At 45.1% G+C, this 17700-nt stretch overlaps 2 protein-coding genes and 1 long non-coding RNA gene across 4 annotated transcripts in view; 2 read left to right on the top strand and 1 right to left on the bottom strand.

The window, feature by feature from the left end:
• The window catches only part of Col6a5 (collagen type VI alpha 5 chain), a 100538-nt gene extending 95908 nt beyond the window's left edge, over positions 1 to 4630 (top strand). For both annotated transcript variants that reach the window (XR_015628039.1, XM_087564210.1), the window contains 3 exons: positions 1223 to 1319; positions 1999 to 2231; positions 4236 to 4630. Coding sequence is in view for 1 of the 2 variants with exons in the window: in XM_087564210.1 (XP_087420336.1) it covers positions 1223 to 1319; positions 1999 to 2231; positions 4236 to 4255 (350 nt within the window). In the remaining variant the exon portion in view is untranslated. The remainder of the gene's footprint in view (positions 1 to 1222; positions 1320 to 1998; positions 2232 to 4235) is intronic.
• LOC103693167 (uncharacterized) overlaps positions 1 to 14761 on the bottom strand; it is a 28389-nt gene extending 13628 nt beyond the window's left edge. The window contains exon 1 of the long non-coding RNA XR_015628041.1: positions 14648 to 14761. This is a non-coding gene — a long non-coding RNA (uncharacterized LOC103693167). The remainder of the gene's footprint in view (positions 1 to 14647) is intronic.
• An 87-nt stretch (positions 14762 to 14848) lies between these two features.
• Col6a6 (collagen type VI alpha 6 chain) overlaps positions 14849 to 17700 on the top strand; it is a 155397-nt gene continuing 152545 nt past the window's right edge. Inside the window, exon 1 of the mRNA XM_087564209.1 lies at positions 14849 to 15009. The gene's annotated coding sequence lies outside the window, so the exon portion shown is untranslated. The remainder of the gene's footprint in view (positions 15010 to 17700) is intronic.

Raw genomic sequence — 17700 nt, 5'->3', positions numbered from 1 at the left:
CAGTCAATCAGCTCACTTAGTGCATCTCATTTTCGTGGCGAGTGGTAGGATGGGAACAGGAGGTAGTAGAGAATCACAGAGAAAAGCCTGTTCACATTGTTGGGTACTGCTCCTCAAATAGGTGAAAGATTTCCTTTAAGCCTGACTTCTGAACATTTGCTAAGAGTTTGTTTCTCTGACTGGCTACATCAGTTAATCTCCAGTATAGCTCTCAAAGGGAAGAGTTCAGATTCCTTTTCTATAAAGGAAAATCTAAGGTTTGGATACATTAAAAAACCTGCTCAAAAGCTCATAATTAATGCTGGTGAATTCTAGTCTCAACCTCACACATTCTGACCCCAGGATTATGTTCTTTTCTATTAAGCTGCACATTAGTTACTAAACCCTTAACAAAGTGTACTACTATAATAAATAAAACCCCTACCATGTCACTGCCCTCTACTTTCCCCTAGGACATCTGGTCTACCTTGTCATTATTAACCAGCTTCCATTCTGACTTGAATTTTTATTTATGATTTTATAGGTACAGATATTTTCTAGAGTCTCTCTTCTAGATCTAGTTTAAATGCAACTACATAGAAATCTGAAATGTGCCTTCCACTGTGGCACTCTGAGGGTAGCTGCTTCAGCTTCTGTCTTTGGCACTGGTATGGAATAGGCTGAGTTTTTAGAATTATCAGACAAGTCCTGGTCTGTGCTAGAAACCCAGGGACAAAGCAAAAAGCCATGCCGTGTGGTTATCTGCAGTGGCTGAGAACTTGTTAGGGTCACCCAGGATTTTAGGGGTTCTGGTACACATGCAATCCCAGGACTCAGCTTAGAGCTAGGAATCATGGAATTCCAGCAATATATTTACTACTGAGTCAAAAACAGTGCCTTCTTTCAACCCCAGGTAGAAATAGGGAAGACAACTTTGAAAGCCAACAGAACCTACTAGGAAAAGCCTTCATTTGTGGGGTGTGGGGATAAGGGGAGAAGAGATAAAAGGAGGAATTCAGAGATGTCCTTGTGGGAACTTTTAATTCAATTATTGCTGTATCTCATTAACTTTGCAAGAACGAGGTCTTTCAATGCCAGCATGCCAACCTTTGCCAAGACCCTCCGAAGATTAATTTGTTTTTGAAGAGACTTCCATCCCCAGGAAAAGATGAGCTGACTTTTGGGGTGATAGGCATTATGTGGGAAAGTAAAAACTGGACTAAGAATTCCACTCTGTTTCCAGGTGCTATCAACAAATATCCTAGCAGAGACCTGCAAGCCAAGTGTGCTAATCTCACTTTCCCTGGCCCGGAGAATGCTGGCACAGAAGACAGTATATTGTGAGTTAAGAAATTTCAGATATGGGGAGTATGGTCTAGGAAACAATCCTTAAGAATGCGAAGTGATAGCTGATCCAGTGTTAGTAGGTCATAATCTAAGAATGTGAAGTCATGGCCTTTGCATTTCAGAATGCAGGATTTGGGCTGGCAAGGGTTTTTGAAATGTTGTGGTGATCCCATCACTGGCTAGCCGAAGACAGAACACTATCTGTATTATACAGGACCACATTTCATATTACAAACAACCACATATGTTGCTTTTATTAAAACTATCTCATATTGATAACTTCATAATGCAACTCAGATTGACTAGTGCCCAAGTAAAGCTTACAATATCAAAGGCTGGAAGAAAAACTTGACAAAGGAAACATCCTGCCTTTCAGAAAGCACGTGTCAGAGCTGCAGGGACAATTCTGACTTTGCAAAGCAAAATCCCAAGTCCCCAATAAAACTTTAGTGATGAAAACAACATTGGTGTGGAATCCTAAACCTCCAAGACAAATATGTGTTTAATTCTCCTTCCAAATATTAGAAAATTGCCCCTGTATCCATAGCCCCACTAGGACTCTTCCTGTCACGTGCGTGTGATAGATTTCTGTTCTGGTATGTGGCTTGATTTGCACTTAATCTTACAAGGGACTTGGCTAACCACTTTAATTACTTTTCTCCTTCACCCTAGACTCATCCCTGAGGTATATCAAATCGAGTCAGGAGAGAGTGAGCTGTCTGGATACTCCGGTTCTCAGGAGCAGCCTTTCTTCCTCCTAGGGAAGGGTAATGATAACGGGTCAGAAGGCACTGCTGATCTCATGCAGCACCTGTACCTGCTCTTCTCCTCTGGAGAACTCATGGTGAATGATGAAGAAGAGCCGTGTTCTGAAGAGACCTCAGCTCCAGCGAACGGCAAGCAAGGTAATCTGCAGTGTCCTTGATGGGACCCTGAAGTACTCTTGTCCGGCTGGTCTTTTCCTGTGGAGATGAAAACTGAGAAGCCGAGAAGATGATAATAAAGAAACAAAAAAGCTGCTGCTTATCCAGGAACACAGGGAATGCCCTGAGATAAGAGGGCAAGGGAGATAAAATCTGAGGTAAAATCTCGGAAAGGTAGGAAGGGAGCTGATTGTGTTCAGAGCAACCAGAGAAGAAAGTAGCTCTGAGGATTTGGTATGGAGTCAGGGAGCTGGGAAGCGGAGTGAGAATGGAACCACCACCTTCCAGGAGCTACATCCTTGGGCAGGTCGGGAAGTTTGAAGCATATGAGCCTTTTACAGTTGGGATGAAATCCTATGCTGGAAGTGGGACGGAAGTAGAAGTTTAAGGAGAGAAATGAACACTGTAAATTATCTGACATAAACATATTTTATACAGTGGATAGCTGGTATCAAACCACTGTGGGATTTGGATTTTATTGGATAAGTTAAAAGAGAAACATGGCCATGAATGGTGGCGTCTGTTTGGGATTCAAGCCCTCCAGAGGTCTAGGCAGGAGGGTCAGGAGCTCATGGCCAGCCTGGGCTACATGAAACCCTGTCTGATAAAAGAAAAGAAATATGGAAGTGTCATTGAAAAGCATGTTAAACTTTGTCATTGTTGTATGTCTGAGTGTGTATGATGTGTATGTATGTGAGTGTGTTATACGGGGCTGGGGGTGGGTAGAGGTCAGAGGACCCAGTCTTTTCTTTTTGCCTTGTTTGGAGGAGGAGGGGGAGGAAGAGGAAGAGGATAAGGAGAAAGGGGAGGAGGAGGGAGAGGAGGAAGAGGAGGAGGAAAAAGAGGAGGAGGAAGAGGAAGAGGAGGGGGAGGGAGAAGAGGGGGAGGAAGAAGAGGAAGAAGAAGAGGAGAAGGAGGAGTGCATACCCCAGATTGGCTTTGTTGCAAGGTTCTGGGTTATTCTCCTGTCTCCAACTTCACCGTAGGAATGCCAAGATTCTAAATGCCTGCTTCCACACTGGGCTTTCAAACATGTACTCCAGGGATTGACCTCAAGTTAGCAGGCTTGGCTTTTATAACATGCTGCAGTTACATACTTTTAGTGACTTTTAAATTGTTAAGAAAATTTAGATTTAGGAATTTAGTAACTTTCCAAGGTGCAGGGCAAAAGAACATGACTTTTCCCGTGGAGACAGGTACTTAGCCATCCTCCCCCGAAGCTCTCCTTGAGCTGACAACCTACGTTCATGACATCTATTTGTGGAATAGTCACAGGAGAATCCATCAAGGGGTGGAGGAAGCTTCCTAGGGAAGGAGTAGAAGCTGACTGAGGTGCTATCTCAGCACTGTCCCATAGAGGGCAGCCCAAGCCTGGGCTGGTAGGCTTCTGAGTTAGGAGGCGGAGCTATGCGGATCAGAGGCTGAAGTTGGGTCTTCCTCCAACCCAGATCCCTGATGGATGGACCGAGAGCTGCTATAGGGCAAGGTCATACTTCTCAGGTACTCACCGGGCAGCCTCTGAAGGGTAGTAGGTGCTGGCATGAGCAATCCAAAGCTTACCAGGGGGAAGTCAGGAGCAGGTAGATGGGGGTAGGGGAGGACTGCTGTCCTGTAAATGAATGCTACAAAAAGGCCACCTGAATTCTGAGTAGACCCCAGACATTGCACACAGTCATTACCCTCTTCAAATGACTATATAGTAATTCTATCTACTAAAGCCACTAAGCAAGGAATTTCAAATCATGGGTAGACCAGAGAGACTTGTGTTCCCAGTGCTATATATTGCACAGTTTTACCAGTGGTCATGTTTTTCTCCATGGACCTCCTAGATCACTCTAGGTTGGACTTTTAGTTTGACTGTTGAAGCCAGCAAGGGTTATCATTGTTTCTTGTATTTGTTTCATACCTGGCACCTATAGGGATAGGCTCGGGAGGAATTATCCAATATCATGATGCTAAGAGCAGGGTGTCTGTCATGCTTTACAGATGGTGAAGATGCGAGATGAGTTTGCAGGAGGGAAGCGTCCTCACTGGCAGATGAGACTCCCTGCAGTGGTGGTTCCAGCCAAAAGCGTCAATCACTTATTAGAAGGGCAGGGGCAGGAACTAGAACTAAATTTAGTTCTCAGTCCCAAACCTGAGGGAGAGACCTTCAGGATAGAGACATCGAGGAACAGACCTTCAAAATTAGGGCTGCATTTCATCTCTCAGAAGGAATGGAAACACTGAGCAAGAAGAGGCCACAGGTTTCCCCATGACAGCTTGGCCCACTCACTTTGATCATTTGGATGATTGTCCGCCCAAAGAAGATTTTTGTCACAGTTGTCACCACATCTACATCTCAAATTAGACCCCCGAATAAAAGCAAGTTGGAATTGGAATGCCCCAGGATTGTCTTTTTTACCCATTTATACAACCCTAAACTCATGGGCTTTGGTTGTCATGGGATCCTGAGATTACATTTAGCAGTGATGACCTGTAGTCAGTGGGTTTTCTTTACCAGGACATTTGTAAAGTGGCAAACTCATAACAAAGCAAAGGGGAGGAGAGACTGCTTTACCAACTACTCACTCACACTGGGAAGGCTCGCTTTCTGTGATAGTGTGCTTTGCAGCCTTGTCAACATAGGACTATGGAAACAGAGCCATTCTTAGACAATGTATCAAGACAGTCTCTAAAACCAACCACAGCAACAAACCCAACTCTAACCCAGAAACTTACTCTGTGCATTCTCATTACCTATAGCCTAGCTCAGACCCTTTAGAATACAAGCCTGGGAAAGCACACTAAACCTCCTTAGGAAACACACACATCCAGAATAAAACACAGCAGTAGTGAATTAGTTACACACTCATTCAGTTTAACGTGGGAAGCACAGGCAGTGGGGTGCTATTTAGACATAAAGAAGAGCGAAGTCATGAGATTTATGGGAAAATGGACAGAAAGTATAGGCTTTTGTGTTAAGTGACATAAGCCAGCCTCACAAAGAAAGACGAGTATTGTATGTCTTTTCCCATATGTGGAGTCCCAGGACTCTGGGGGATTGAGAAGGTGAGAAGTAAAATGGATTTGGAAGGGGAAAGGGGAATAAAAACAGTAGCAGAGGAGGTGAATGTTCTCGAAGTCTTTTATGTGCTGTCTGGAAATGGCATAATGAAACCCATTATTTTGCACAATTATTATATACTAATAAAATTATTCAATTTGGACAAAGCAACAAGGGATTGCCAGACCAATGACGGTGCATAGTGCGAAAATGAAATGAAATGTCCCGGTGGAATAACACATGGACAATTTTGTATTTGTTCCACAGAATTTTCCTTACTGTGACTGTTGTCATTTACACAATTTAAAAATAACACAGTCAGTTAATTTTAAGTAGCCAGTTGGAAATTTCCAAAACAAAGTCTATTTGTTTAATAGTTTTGCTTCTCTCTAAGAACTTTGTCAGCGTGTTTTAATAGCAGCATGAAGGTTACATCAGATCCTTAAATCTGAAAGTGATGGTGTCAAACAGTATGAACCAATAGGCGCCAGGCTGCCAGTGGAAGGTTGTTACAATGCTGGACAACACTGAAGCATTATCTCTTCCATATAACCATATCCTTCAGCTCAGCAACAGCCCCAGCAATAGGTCGCTCTCTAAAGCATTCACACGTATACAAAGAAACCATACCATGCTATATGTTGCAGCAGAGTTAAAAGCAACCATGTATCCTAATGTATCATATGCAGGTAACAATACTTCGGGGCAGTCAAACCAATAAACTTGAGCTGCATTCATAAACATGTATGAGTCTCACAGATAACATTGAGCCAGAAAAAGTTGCAATAAGATACAGTGTGGCATCACCCATATATTTAAAAGCCAGAGAAGCAATGCCCCGGTGTCCTTTATGACTACTGAGGACTCTAGGACAGCAACAGGAGAGCTTCAGAATTTAGTGTCAGGAAAATGGACACTTCGTGACACCTAAAGAATGGCCATGAAGGAACAAGAATATCCCATCATCCCCCACCTTGCTCCACAGCTGGGGTGGAGTCTCCTCTTTGCAGGGATGAAGGTGGGACTCCAGGGAAGTGGATCAACACAGGCCCTGGTAATGAGTCTTCTAGCCCCTGCAGGCCGATGGCCTAAATAGACGAGAGACCTGAAACTTGCACCGGAACTGTCATTGGAAAGGAGTCTCTTCCATCTCCCCTAAGCCAAACGCCAGAATCCACAGTGGGAAGAGGTGAGGTGGGGCATCTAATCGGCACCATGATATCTTATTTCTTCTTATGGGCCTAATAGAGACATTCTTTATACGTGTTTAAATGATTGGTAGAACATAGTTTAAGACAGAATAACTGAAGTCATGAGAACAAAAGCAAATACAAAACTCAAGTATATATTTAAGATCATGTCAGGAATTAGAAAGGAAATTAAAAAATAGCGATCAAGTCTCATTCCCCTTGGAGAGTTTGCAGTAAGCAATGGTCCTCAGAGTTAGTGCCATTCAAGAGACAGTTGAGCAGTCACATGTGTAGTCATAGAGCGGTCACACACATGAGTAGTCATTTGAGGCTGTGTAGAGCACAGCACAACTTGATGCATATAAGAAGCAAGCAGGATGGGTTGGAGAGACAGCTCAGCCACAAAATCAATTGCCTTGTAAGCATGAGGATCTGAGTTCAAGCTCTAGAGCCCCTGTAAAAGGGGCAGCCATTGTGGCAAATGCATGGGATCCCAGTGTAGAGGAGGCAGACAGATGTATTTCTAGAGCTCAGGCCATCCAGACTATTTGGTGAGCTCCAGGCCAGTGAGAGACCTTGCCTCAAAAACAAAAGCAACACACACACACACACACACAAACACACACACCACACACACACACACACACACACGGGGAGAGAGAGAGGGGCAAGGGGAGAGGGGGAGAGAGAGAGAGAGAGAGAAGGTAAAGTGGATAACACAACCTAAGGAATGACATCTGAGGTATCCTCTGGCCTTCACATGTACAGCTCACATGTACATACATATGCACTTACACACTCACATGCACATATATACTTACACAGTCACATGTACATATACACTTACACAGTCACATGTACATATACATTCACACACTCACATGCACATATACACCTACATGCTCACATGCACATATACACTACAGACTTACACACTCACGCGCACATATACACCTACATACTTACACACTCACTTGCACATATACACTTACACACTTACACAACTCACATGCACATCTATACTTACACACTCACATGCACATATACACTTACACACTCACATGCACATAGCTAAGAGCAAAATAATGGACAAGCATTTCAGTGCAACTATGAAGAGCTTCCTGAATAAATATATATTTTGGCCATTTAAACCCAAAATATCTGTCTTAACTTTATTTATTTATTTATTTACTTACTTACTTATTTGTGTGTGTGTGTGTGTGTGTGTGTGTGTGTGCGCGCACTCCCTCGAGTGTGGGGAAGGGATTATTGTAGCTTACACTTTGAGGGTACCATTTATGATGGAGGGACATACATGGCAGGAAGAGCTGAGGAAACTGGTCACCCCACTCCCCACCACATCAGTAGTCACAAAGAAGAGGTCAGTGCTGTTCTTTCTTCCTTTCTTTCTTTCTTTCTTTCTTTCTTTCTTTCTTTCTTTCTTTCTTTCTTCCTTCCTTCCTTCCTTCCTTCCTTCCTTCCTTTCTTTCTTTCTTTCTTTCTTTCTTTCTTTCTTTCTTTCTTTCTTTCTTTCTTTCTTTCTTTTATACAGTCTGGGACCTCAACCCAAACAATGACTCCAGCATCCTTCAGGGCGAGTCTTCCCACCTCCGGTAGGCCTCTCAGGTAGACACCTCTACAGGTGGATGATGGTGATTCTAAGCTGACAGTGAAGATTAGCGCCACAGCAGGGTAGCCCCGCCCACTGTATATTTCCTGGTCCCGGGGCCACTCCCTCTGCGCTCTCACTGTGTTCTAAGGGTTCATGCACTTGTGGGTGCTGCCAGGATCATCTCCACGTGCCCCATCACACTCCCAGGGCGGTCCCTGGCACTTGGTGATGGCAGAGCAGAGCCATCAGAGAAGACACACATGGTTTAGGGTCAAGGGGAGCATGGCATGAATGACCACAAAGGCCACACAGTTAGAACTGTGCACCGGAGACGGGGACATGCCCGCAGGACCTGAGCAGGGCTATGCATCGGCCAGTGTGGCAGGCCTGGAGGTTGGAGCTGCAGACAGTAAGGTGAGCTGTTGAAAAACAGATTGTTGTTTTGCCCCCCTGCCCTTTTTTAAAAGAGCAAACTGACTTTAAAGTTCTTGAACGTTCCACAATATGTAATCAATTTGAATCTCCTGAAAAGGAGCCATGGTGTGTGCTTTATTAAGAAGCCATTTTGCCAGAAAGGTTTGTTCTTTTGTTTTTATTTGTTTGTTTTGTTTCTGTTGGTTTGGTTTGGTTTTGGTTTTTTGCAGAAATGACCCATTAAGCCCCTGCAACCTTATATGACATGAAACGGTGCACTTAGAACAGCTGGTCAGAATTATAGATGACTAAGAGCCCTGTGATGTCTCTGGAGAGCCTCGTTCGCCATGCCTAACTGTGCTTCCCCACTCTTTGCTCTGAGTGTGAGCCTTGGGGTTAAACGCTGCCTGGTGTAGCTGGAAGCTTGGACAGGTCCTGTTCGGTCTCTTTGAATGGAAGCCCCTTCCCACGTCTCTAGAGGAACCGGTCAGTACCATTCACCTGCTGCTGGAACTGTGGTGGTCTGACCCCAGGCCTCCGACATTGTCAGTGTCTCGTTTCTTCTGTAGTTTTCTATTGCTCACTGAGAGAACACCACATTAACCAGTAGGAACTCGGGCCTTCACTGGCAGACACCTAGGATTAAACGGGGGAGCCGTATGTTGTAGATTATACCCTGTTGGCCTCTCTTCTTCTTTCAAGACTTTGGTTCCCAAACAGAATATGGAGCCTGCATTGAGATTTTGTTTTTTGTTTTTTTTTTTTTTTCTGGAGCTGGGGACCGAACCCAGGGCCTTGTGCTTCCTAGGCAAGCGCTCTACCACTGAGCTAAATCCCCAACCCCTTGTTTTCTTTTTTTTTAAAAACTCTCTTAGTTCTTGGCCTCTACACAAAGGCTGCTGATAAGGAAGTGCTCATTGTTTGTGCTGGTGGTTTGGGTCTTGAATATCTCCCCAAAGACCCGTGTGGTTTTGGCCTGGTCTCCATTTGTTACCATAGAAAAGCGGATGGATCTTTAGGAGGTGGGGTCCCAGTGGGAAGATGTTAGGTCAGATCTGGAAGGGGATATTGGGGTTCCCCTGAGGGGTGATTGGGGTCCTGGACTTCTTTTGCTCTTTACCTCAGCTGCCATGAGGGGAGCAGTTTCCTCTGACACGGCACCTGTCGTGATGTCACAGGGCCAAAAGCAACCCTGCCAGCTGCTAACAAACTGAGACCTCCAGCAATAAGCTACTCCTCTTTTTAAGCTGCTTATCTTCGGATATTTATCCCGGCAACAGAAAGCTGACTAGCACAGACGGGGGCTGCAGCTGTGCAGGGACTGGCTCACAAGTGGACTGATTACAGTCTCTTTCAAACAAACAAGCCAAAAAAAAAAAAAAAAGATAAAACTCCAGGATGATGAAAGTTATGAGAACAGATTAGTAAACAGCACAGATCATCTCTTACCAGTTACTAGCATTCCTGCAAAACAAAATGGCCTCCTCTAGCACGACATGAATTAACCTGCAAATGTCCTGCTCATGGTTCTAACCACCCAAGTCATAGACCAGAATGTCAGCATCATATGGGAGCCTGGAAGAAATGCAGAACTGGACTCTAACCCATGTCTACTCTGCTAGACTCTGCACTGTAACCAGATCTCCAAGTGACCGGTGTGGTCATGTGACGCTAAGATGTCCTGGCTTAGACATCACTGGCTTGAAGTTCTGTGGAGGAGCAGACACGCCCTGGAGCTCTGCAGTTGTGCATGGCGTGGCATGTGAGCATCCACCATGGGGCGTGGTCTGACTAGGACTGAGTCAGTAAGAGATTTTGCACTTTACCATGGAGATGCTATGGAGACCATGGAGCAGGAAACTGCATCTGGAGCCTCAACACAAAGGAGAGGCCTTTGGTCTGAATGAAAATGACTAGACACAACTGGGAAAAGCAGAAATTTTAAAGGAATCCAAGGAGAGTGGTTTTTCCTACCTCTTTGTCCTCAGAAAGGGTCTGAATTACAAACACATTGTTTAGAAGAGGAGGGGTGGGGACGAGGAGGAAGATGGGGCAGAAGGTGAGGAGGAGGAGGGGGAGGAGGAAGAGGAGGAGGAGACAGGAAGGTAGGAAGACGAACCCAGGGCAGTCAGGGAGAACCTTGCATGCTATGCAGATTTTACTCTGGAAGCACTGAAGTGCCCCTGAGGATAGGAGAGGGATGTGGTTAGACTTGCTTTGAGGTTGGAACTGCTTTCTGCAGAAATAGGGAATTGTAGAGGGAGAGAGAACCAGCCACAGGATTATCAGTTTTTCAAACCTTCATCAGTTGGTTTGGACAGAAGACGACCAGGTGGCTAGACCTTGTTCCTACACCAGATTGTCGTGGAGGGCTTGGGCCCACACAGGTCGCAGCCCTACCACCCGAGTTTCTGAGTCAGAAGGTCTAGATGTGGCCTGCATATCCTCATTTGGAACAAATTCAAAGAGGATGCTGATGTGGCTAGTCCCTGGCCTGACCTTGGAGAACCATTTCATTAGAAGCTAAATGGCTCTCTCTTTTCACAGCTTATGAGAAGCCTAAGCCTTCGAGGGGTTCCTTAAACTATGGGTAGCTGGACCTCATCTTGGGGAGCAGCTTGACCATGGGCGTTTTTAATGCTCCCAATGATTCTAACGTGCAGCTAAGCACCAGCAGAATCCAATTTACTATATTAGGGTTTCAGGCAAAGGAGAGATTTTGTGTTTCTTAAGCTTAGTAGAATTGTTTCTTAATGCTCCTCTTGCTCTAAGTCCCTCACTTATATGTATGAATATATAGTGGGCACATCTTAGATTAGTGTAATATATACTGGTATTATCTAAAAGGACAGATATTAAAGAGGAAATGGACACCATTTCTACAGAAGGGGAAAGAGAAAAAGAAAACAAAACCCCAGATTTGCTGAGTTCTCACTATGTACCAGATGCTGTAATAAGTACTCTATGCACATCTGTTTGTCTGTTCACTCACTCCTCACTCACTCACTCATTCATTCATTCATTCATTCATTCTGTATGTTTGTATACATGTGTGTGCATGGATGTGCTCCTTTGTGAATGCACAGGCACCCATGTACCGGGCTTGATTCAGGAGGTCAGAGGACAGTGGGTGGGAATCAGTTCTCTCTTTCCATTCTGTGAGTCCTGAGGGTAGAACTCAGGTCGTCGGGCTTGGCAGCAGAGGCTCCTCCCATTGAGCCATCTCGCCAGCCTGCACTCCATTTAACTTAACCAATGAGAATAAGATGCCACTGTCTCCATAAATGACAGATCCAGGACTCGAAGAGAAGGTCTCACAGTGCCCAGTAAAGATGGATTTAGATCTGGATTTGTTTGGTTCTTTCAAAGATTGTGGTTTTTTTTCCCCCGCGCACAGAAAAACCTGCAGAATCGGGCTCTCCCGGTCTTAAGGGGATCACCATGCCACCCATGAAGTAGGGAATAAAAGCTTGGCATAGCTTATGGAATGATTTGATGAAGTCCTCAGCACAGGGCCTGGCATGTAGAAGATTTGCAAACAAACCAGCTCTTATGGGCGACCTCTTCCTTATATGAGTAAACTGATGGGTCTGCCCTAGTCTCCCCTAAAACTCCTTTCATTTATACCCATTTTGGTGCTTTCTTCAGCATCTGCGACTACTTTCCGAGCTTCTCCAACCAATGGCTTTGTCTTATTTTGGCCCTCACTTAAAATCAGCCGCTCCCTTTGTGAACCCACACCCTGCCCCACACCTGCCAGCCAGGGTTGTTCCCCAGCATCCACTGCAGCCACTGACCTATGTCTCTGCCCCGCCGCCCCTCATGGGGTGTTTGCTGTGCTCGGCAATGTCCGCAGAGTCCACGTGAGCGTCCTTCTGCCAGGCCAGCAGGCTTTCTGTCTGGTGAACACGTTTCCTGTGATAAATGGCCCGCTCGGCACTTTCAATACTAATGATCTTTTTCAGCTATTCGACGCCTTATAAGGCTTTAATGATGCATCCCAAGTGCAATCTGGAATCACCAAGAGAGTAAGATTTGTTCTGAGAGCTGGTTATTGGACACGGGATGCGTGTGGCTTGACTTATCGGAACCTCCATTTTTCTCATCTGTGAAATTGGTTTCGTGAGACCTGCCTTGTGGGAAGTGCTTTGCCCCAGCAGAAGCTGGGAGCCAGCTTTAATGACTCTCTCTGTGACACTAGTGATAGATAACCTTCACGGCTGCCCAAGGAATGGGTGTGAAGAACTTAGGGGAGGGATCGTGACCCTTTTGATACGTCTGTCATTAGCAGAGTTGAGTGGCGCATTTTACTTGAGCATTGCTTTGTTTTTAGCTTTAGTGTTTTGAGAATTTCTTCTATGAGTACTATCTATATGAAAGGCATTTTCCTGCACCCTCTCCCCCAACTCATCCCACATACCCCCCTCCCTTTCAAATTCGAGACCTCTTTTTCAATGACCATTACACCCGTATACATATGTGTGCATGAACACAGCCCTTTGGTTCATTCCATTTGTTCGTATGAATGTGTGTTCGGTGCCGACCTCTGGAAATTGGATATTGATCAGGGTTATGTCCCTAAAGATGATGATGGCTGCGCTCCATCCATGATGTTCCGTTTTAAAGGTGCCTCCCAGCGTGAGGCAGGGGGTTTAGAGTCTTCCAAACATTGGAGCGACATTCACTGTCTGCTACTGTCACCTGGGTGGAAGATGCCTCTGGCCACCTGAAGATTCTCATGTTCTCATTCTCTCTCTCTCTCTCTCTCTCTCTCTCTCTCTCTCTCTCTCTCTCTCCCCTCCCTCCTTTCTTTCTTCCCTCACTCCTCTCTCCTTTTCTCCTATTTTCTCCCTTTCTTCCTTCTTTGAATATGTATATGTCTATTTGATCCACATTTATGTTTGTACGTTTGCATGTGTATTAACACACATGTTTACAGATGTGTATGAGCCCTGCGCTCACCAATTCTGGCCAGCCTAGCTTGTTAGCTTGCTCTGGGATCCTGTGGCTCTGCCTCCTGGGTGCTGAGATTACAGGCAGCCGATACTGTCTGACTCTCATGTGGATTCTGGGAGTCCAGACTCAGGTCCTCATGCTTGCTGTACTAACTACGCCATATCCCCAGTCCCTGGTGACACTTTATTCCCTGCCCCACTGTCCCACACATCTCAAACATTTTCTTTTATCTTTTAGGTTGGGGATTGAAGCTAGAGCCTCCGATATGATAGGAAAGTGATCTACTACTGAGTTACAGCTTAATCCTCAAGGATTTGTCATTTCTTCCCCACGGTGCCCTTAAATTCACTCAGTAAATTCAGTTCACAAAGGGAACCAAGATCTCACCAGGGTTTGTCTTAGGTCAACTGAAGGGGGGAAACTCACCCTAAATGTTGGAGAGAGGGGACTGACTGTTAGCATTCATCACTCCATGTTTGCGGGCTGGTGACACGACGTGACCAGCTCCCCCCACACACACAAGCCCCACCCCCGCCTGTCATGATGGACTTCGTCCCCTAGCTGCAAGCCAGAATCAACCTTTCTTTTCTTAAATTGCTTCTTATCAAGTATCTTGTCACAGCAGAGAGAAATGACTAGTACCGTCTTTCTTTTCTTTTTTCTTTTTCCAATTTGGCAACCCATGGCCTTTAGTTTGGAAAAAAAAAATTCACTTCATTGCACAGATGTTTCTTGCAGATTGCAATATTCCCTCCTGGTAGGGGTTGGGAGGTGAGGGGCTCAGTAGACAGGAAACTTAAAATTAAAAAAAAAATTTTTTTAAACAAGATCTAAGATGCTCAGGAACTTACCAGTTCCAGATGAGAATGGGAGGTAGGGACTGGGGAGGCAGGTTAGGGTAAAAGCTCCCATGAGCGTCCTGCGCCATCTACGCCTGCGCCAGCGCATTTCTTGGCTAAAAGACAGGAATGTCCCTGGGTCTGCCTGAAGCCTCTCTGCAGCTGGAAACAAGAGAGGCCAGAAGCTCCTAAGCTAACAAAGTCCCTTGTTCTGCCGTGGCCAGAGTCTGCAGATACCAGAGCAGGAGTCTGGGTTGTTTTTCTCTCTTCCCGTTTCCCGGAAAGCCCACCCAGCGCATGACTGGAACTGCCCAGCACCTCCAAATGGAAACTGCACATACCTGCTCATTTCCAGCCTTCCACCCCTAACTAACTTCACTCCGGGGCAATGAGGCTCAGTGGTGTCCACTCTCCGGGGCCCTTCTGCTGTATTGTACATTCCTTTCTTTTTCCCTAGTTATTTATTTATTTTACATCCTGGTCACAGCCGCCCTCCTTTCCTCCCAGCTCCACCCCCACAAATCCTCCCCACCCCCCACCCCAGTCCACTTCTCCTCAGAGAAGGGGAAGTCCTGGCTCCTTGGGTGCCAACCCGCCCTGGGATATCAAGTTGCAGAAGGACTAAGTGCATCCTTTCCCACTGAGGCTCAACCAGGCAGTCCATCTAAGGGAAGAGAATCCAGTGACAGGCCACAGAGTCAGGGTAAGCCCCTGCTCTAATCGTTAGGGGACCCCCTTGAAGACCAAGCTGCGCATCTGCTACAAATGTGTAGGGGGCTAGGCATGCTCTTTGGTTGGTGGTTCAGTCTCTGTGAGCGCTGGTGAGCCTAGGTTAGTTGACTTCTTTCTAAAGCTCTCTTTCTGTGGTCCGAGAATTTCAGTTCTTAAAATTCATGGCACAAGAACCTGAAAACCTCTGGCTTTGGTGGCTGCTGAGTTTCCAGGACCCCTAACCCTCTTAAGATATGCACAACAGAGCGAAGCTCTGTCCCTCTCATAGGAGGGATAAGCAGAAGATCAAAGAGGAGAAAGTTGGGCTCCAACAAGGCAGTTTCTGCGAGTCCTCACCCTGCTAAGGTGAGAGGCTTTTCAGTGTTCTAGCTGGCTTTGAGTCACCTGTAAGTGACCCTCCAAAATTCATTGTTGGACTTGACTGGAACTATTTTGTTACTCTATTGTTTGCTCTCTATGTAGGCTGAATGCACTCACCAGAAAAGAGAGAGGGAGAACTATTTCTTTGATAATTTTCTCCGCTGAGGAAGATGCTATCTCCTAATCGTGTGTCTGCCCTCTGTCGCTTAATCTCTGCTCTCTTTGTTCTCATTCTCGGTGATCTCCCTGGATTTACTTATATATTCATTTCCGTCTTATTTTGCTGTTTACTCTGTTGGTTTCAGGCTTTCTCACACAGGGACTTTCGTTCCAAAGTCCCTGATTCATGACTGTGCTTAGAATTGGGGGCGAAATGTCTGACTGGAAACAATTGAGGAGCAGGGAGGAATGGCTGACAGGAGGGAAGAGTGGAGGACCAGGGAGCTTCAAGGAAGGAAGGGAAACTGAGAGCCTAACCAGTCTCCAGGCAAGATTCCCCACCCCCACGTCTCCACGCCTCAGCCACATCCTTCAGGATGCCTGCTGCTCTAAAGACCAGGATTTCTAAAGGTTTTGAAGAAAGAATGACTCAAGCCCCTCTCTCCTCTCTGTCTCTCTGTCTCTGTCTCTGTCTCTGTCTCTGTCTGTCTCTGACTCTGTCTGTCTCTCTCTCTCTCTCTCTCTCTCTATATATATATATATATATATATATATATATATATATATATATCACCCACGGTCTGCAGTTTTCTTCATTCTGCTAAGAAAATCACTACTCCAAGAAATTTCTCCCTTGCCGGTTTTCATTCCTGGATATATTGTCTCTGTGTGAATGAATGCTTTTCGCCATTTAAAAATACTTTAAGAAGAGTTAGCTGTGTGTGGTTATCTGCCCTACTGAAGCAGATATTTCCTCTGTTATTAAAACTACAACTTACAACAAAATTCTGTTATAACAGTTTATTTAGCCAGACCCCCTTCATATGTACCTTTCCTTTGCTGTGATTGAACACTCTGGCAAAATCAACTTAAGAAATGAAGGATTTACTTTGGCTCACTGTTCAAGGTACAGAGCAGCAGGGCAGGGACATCAAGGCAGCAAGAACTTGAAGCAGCTGGTCATACTATGCCCACAGTCAGGAAGAGAATGATAAATGCTTTGTGCTCAGCTCACTTTTTGTTTTGCATACGGTCTGAAATCCTAGCCTAGGGAATGGTGCCACCCACAGTGGATGGGTCTTCTTATCTCAGTTAAACTTAATCCAGATAATCTTCCAAGAGGCTAACCTAACCTAAAGAATCTCTCACAGGTGGGCCCCAAGGCTTGTTCCTGGGTCCTGTCAAATTAAAAATTGACACGTCATCATATTCATGATGCATGACATATCTCATAATTTATTCCTATATCTGACTGAAAATCCTTTCACCAACATCTACCAGGTTACACCTGTTCATTAACCACCACTTTCTACTTTGAAAAGTTGTTTATTTTTATTTATGTGTATATCTGTCTGTCTGTCAGTGCATGTAACAGTCACTTTTATTCTCCTGATGCAATTGTCATCTTGGAGGCTCACTGCCTCCATCTGCTAACCTAGGCCTAATCCTGGAAGCTTCCAGCCTCTGTGCAATCTTATCTAAGATTAGAATGTTTTTCAGCCTCTAAGACTTACTGCTGAATAAGCTCGTTGCTTTCTCCTTCTTTCTGAACTCTGGCTGGCTGATTCAACTCAGCTGTTCTGGCTTATGGTCCTCCCCAAGCTGACTGATCTAATCTGGCTTCTCTCTTGGCCTTTGACTTTTTGCTCTGTTTGGCCTCAAACTAACTCTAGCCATCTGTTCTAATCTTCTGGCTCCTTCTCATTCTTGGCTTGTTCTGTCTTCACCTGTGTCTAGCTTGTTCTCTCTTCAACCCCGGGATGTAAAACTATCCCAGTAAAACTGCTTTTCCCCTGCTCTCTTTTAAGTAGCTTCTCTTTCCTCCCCCTTCTTGTGAGATTTGGACAGATCCTATTCTATCAAATCTTTCTCTGACTCGTCACTTTGTCTGCCACTCAATTCGACATCACTTTCAAACACGGCTGCTTCCTTCTACAAACTGACTTTGCCTTCATTGTTTGGGATTAAATGTGTGTAGTAAGGGTATGTCTGTATTCCAGCCAGAAGAATCAAAGGTGTATGTTTAAGGGCTGAGCCACACCACAGTTAGAAACAGGGTTTTTTGTTTGTTTGTTTGTTTTTTGTTTTTGCAATCTTGGGATTCACAGTGTGACCAAATATCATGCAACATGTGCACATGTGC

This window comes from Rattus norvegicus, chromosome 8, assembly GCF_021556685.1.
Source record: "Rattus norvegicus strain SHRSP/BbbUtx chromosome 8, alternate assembly SHRSP_T2T, whole genome shotgun sequence".
NCBI lineage: Eukaryota > Metazoa > Chordata > Mammalia > Rodentia > Muridae > Rattus > Rattus norvegicus.
Note: the sequence above shows the minus strand (reverse complement) of the source record. Positions and strands in the feature narration are given on the sequence as shown.